We start from the raw sequence: 3,000 nt of genomic DNA, 5'->3' as shown, positions 1-3,000 counted from the left end.
TAAGTCTATTAGGGTATCCTTCCATTGTTTACCAAAAAGAAAAGGGTATCCTTCCATTAGAATCTACCAGAACACTTGCAACAAAGAGGAGCACTCAGTTAAACATAGGTTAATTATAAATCAGTCTATTTTGTATAAAAAATTTGAACCAATCTATGTTGATGATGCTAAGCTATATTAAAATATAAATTCATACAATCTTTAAGAATAAGAGACTGACCGATGAATGAATAACTCATGCCAGATGAAACTCTTCCCACAAAATTAGGAAGATACAAAGATCTTTCTTCCATCTATAAATAGACATTGAAGGTTGGGTGATTGTCAGAGGCTATAGGGTTGAGGGGAAGTGAAACTCTTGTCTATCATGGCATTTAACTACTCCCTTTCCATTCTTCTTGCAACAGTTCTTCCTTTGTTTCTCATCGCTGGTTTTCCTGTAGAGAATGTTCATGCCTATAGATTCTCAGAGATAAAGAGGAATCTGATATTCCAGACTCAAGTTGTCTCTCTCAGCTCCTTGATGCCAGCCGAAGTGTGCTCTACTCCAGTGATCAAAGGTGACTTCTTTTAATTTTGTTTTGTACATGTGTTTGTCTGGGTGAGGGAGATGATAACCTTTAGGTTAAGAAAATAAGTTCATTAGAAAAGATGACTCTTTTTATCCAGTATATTATTGTCAATCCCTGATCTAATTTTGACAAACCAGAAATTTTAAGAGTTCTTGTTTATGACTTCAAAAACTGAATCATGGATGATATCAATTTTGGATGCTCAAAAAGTCAACGAACGGATGAACAAATATAATAGTGTACAGGGAAAAGGAAAGGTTATGGCAGTTAGCTCCCTACCCTATCAAAGAATTACTAAATATTAACAATGGTTATCTTGTTGTCTACGTTTTCAGGTGAAGAAATCTCAAGAAAGCTAATGCAAGTGGCTCACAAATATGGACCTTGCTCACCATTGAAGGAAGGGAAATCTAAAAAGCCTAGCATTAGCCAGATTCTAATCAACGACGAAGCTCGAGTGAATTTCATCAATTCCAAAATTTCAAACCAACAATCATCTGTAGCAGATTCTACAGTAAGCATTCCTGCAAGCTCTGGCGAATCCCTAAAGACTGGAAACTTCGTTGTTAGCATTGGATTAGGAACACCACAACAAAATTTCACCGTAGAATTTGACACAGGTAGTGATGTCACTTGGGTCCAATGCCTACCATGCAACTCCAGCAGTTGTTATTCTGAACAAGATCCCTATTTCAACTCTTCTGCATCATCCACCTATTCCAGTATCACATGTGGCTCCAATGCATGCTCGCAACTGATTGCAGCAGGCTATGAACAGTCATCTTGTACTAACAATTGCCTCTACCAGGTCACATATGGTGACGGATCTTATACTGAAGGGGACTTCGTAACCGATAAACTAAGATTATCTTCCTCTGATTTTTTCTCTGATTTCGAATTCGGTTGCGGTCACAACAATAATGGCCAATTCGGTACTTCAGATGGTCTATTAGGTCTTGCCCGCACCAATATATCTATAGTATCACAGACTGCTCAAAAGTATGGCAAGAATTTCTCTTACTGTCTTCCATCTAAAACCAGCTCCACTGGCTTTCTTGCATTTGGTAGCCAAGTTGGTTCCTCCTCTTCTAATGTTCAATATACTCCATTACTAACAAACTCGGACTACCCCAAATTCTATTTCTTAAATATGACCGGCATCAGTGTTGGAGGGCAGAAGCTATCTATCTCAGAAACAGTTTTCACCGATTCAGGAACCATTATAGATTCTGGGACTGTCATCACTAGATTGGCACCAGTAGCTTATTTGGCTCTCAGTACAGCATTCCGTCGAGCAATGTCAAGGTATCCTCCCGCCCCACCATATGCACTGTTCGACACTTGCTATGACTTTTCTAGATATGCTACAGTAACAGTACCAACCATAGTGATCCATTTTAGCGGAGGGACTGACTTGAACGTGGGTAAATCTGGGATTATATATGTAGTAAGCTCAACTCAATACTGCTTGGCTTTTGCTGAAACTAGTGATTCCACTAATTTTGGAATTCTTGGAAATATGCAACAACACACATTTGAGGTGGTTTATAATGTGGCAGGCGGAAAGCTTGGATTTGGTGCTGGTGCATGTAATTAATAAGAAACAATCATTTGTAATACAAAGATTATTTGGCCAGATCAACGAAGTGATTGATTAGCAATAAAAGGAAAAAATAAAAAATAAAAAAGAATCAAATATAGATTTGGCATTGGTGCTAGCGTCTTCCTTTCCTTAGGTTATGTTGTATCATCATTTGAAGTGTTTTCTGCTTTCTTAGTTTGTTGTATCATCCTCTATGTTGTTGTTTTTTCTTCCACTCAATAAATAAAGAGTCAATTATGAAACTGCACAACTGATGAAACTTAAGATTTCCGGTTTGTTTTGTTTCTTAAGAACATGAAAAATGAAAAAAGAAAAAGAAAAAGAAAAAAAATGGGCATATGATCACCATCTCACCCGTCGGAATGTGGGAGGCATGGGTTGTGTTGCGTCTGAATCTGATCCTCGAGTAAACCAAGGTTGATCCCTATGAATCGAGAAAGAACTTGTTCACAAAAAAATAAACAGTGAGAGTAGGCCGATCCTGGTGGTTGGGTAGCTGCCTCCAAGGAGAAAATCAGACTAAGAAAGCAACACCCCACCCTGGCCCCTGAACAAGGATTAAGGGCTTATAATTGAGAAGCTGCAGAGCCGGAAGGGGAAATAGCAAGCATCTGTAAATTGTAGTTAGAAGATCAGTTCTCGACGGCATTGATGAGTAGATTTTATATCTACTAATTAATTTTTTTTATTTCTATAATTTGGGTGATTTTATATATTTCTTAGCATTTAAGATTTATTATTTGTGCTTTAAGGTAATCAACCAAATATTCAGCAGTATTATTGGAAACTTCTGCAAAAAGAATCTTAAAGAACCAAGTTGGATTT

At 37.5% G+C, this 3,000-nt stretch overlaps 1 protein-coding gene across 1 annotated transcript; it reads left to right on the top strand.

Moving 5' to 3' along the window:
- Positions 1–344: 344 nt before the first annotated feature.
- On the top strand, positions 345–2,169 carry LOC149022614 (aspartyl protease family protein At5g10770-like). The gene is made up of 2 exons (XM_089147311.1): positions 345–560; positions 908–2,169. Exons 1-2 carry the CDS (start codon positions 368–370, stop codon positions 2,167–2,169), a joined length of 1,455 nt encoding a protein of 484 aa, XP_089003437.1. The 5' UTR covers positions 345–367.
- The last annotated feature ends 831 nt before the right edge of the window (positions 2,170–3,000 follow it).

The sequence above is a fragment of the Hakea prostrata genome, chromosome 3, assembly GCF_041222555.1.
Source record: "Hakea prostrata isolate BN-2017 chromosome 3, UWA_Hpros_2, whole genome shotgun sequence".
NCBI classification, from domain to species: Eukaryota; Viridiplantae; Streptophyta; class Magnoliopsida; order Proteales; family Proteaceae; genus Hakea; species Hakea prostrata.
This window is presented reverse-complemented; position numbering and strand designations above follow the sequence as displayed.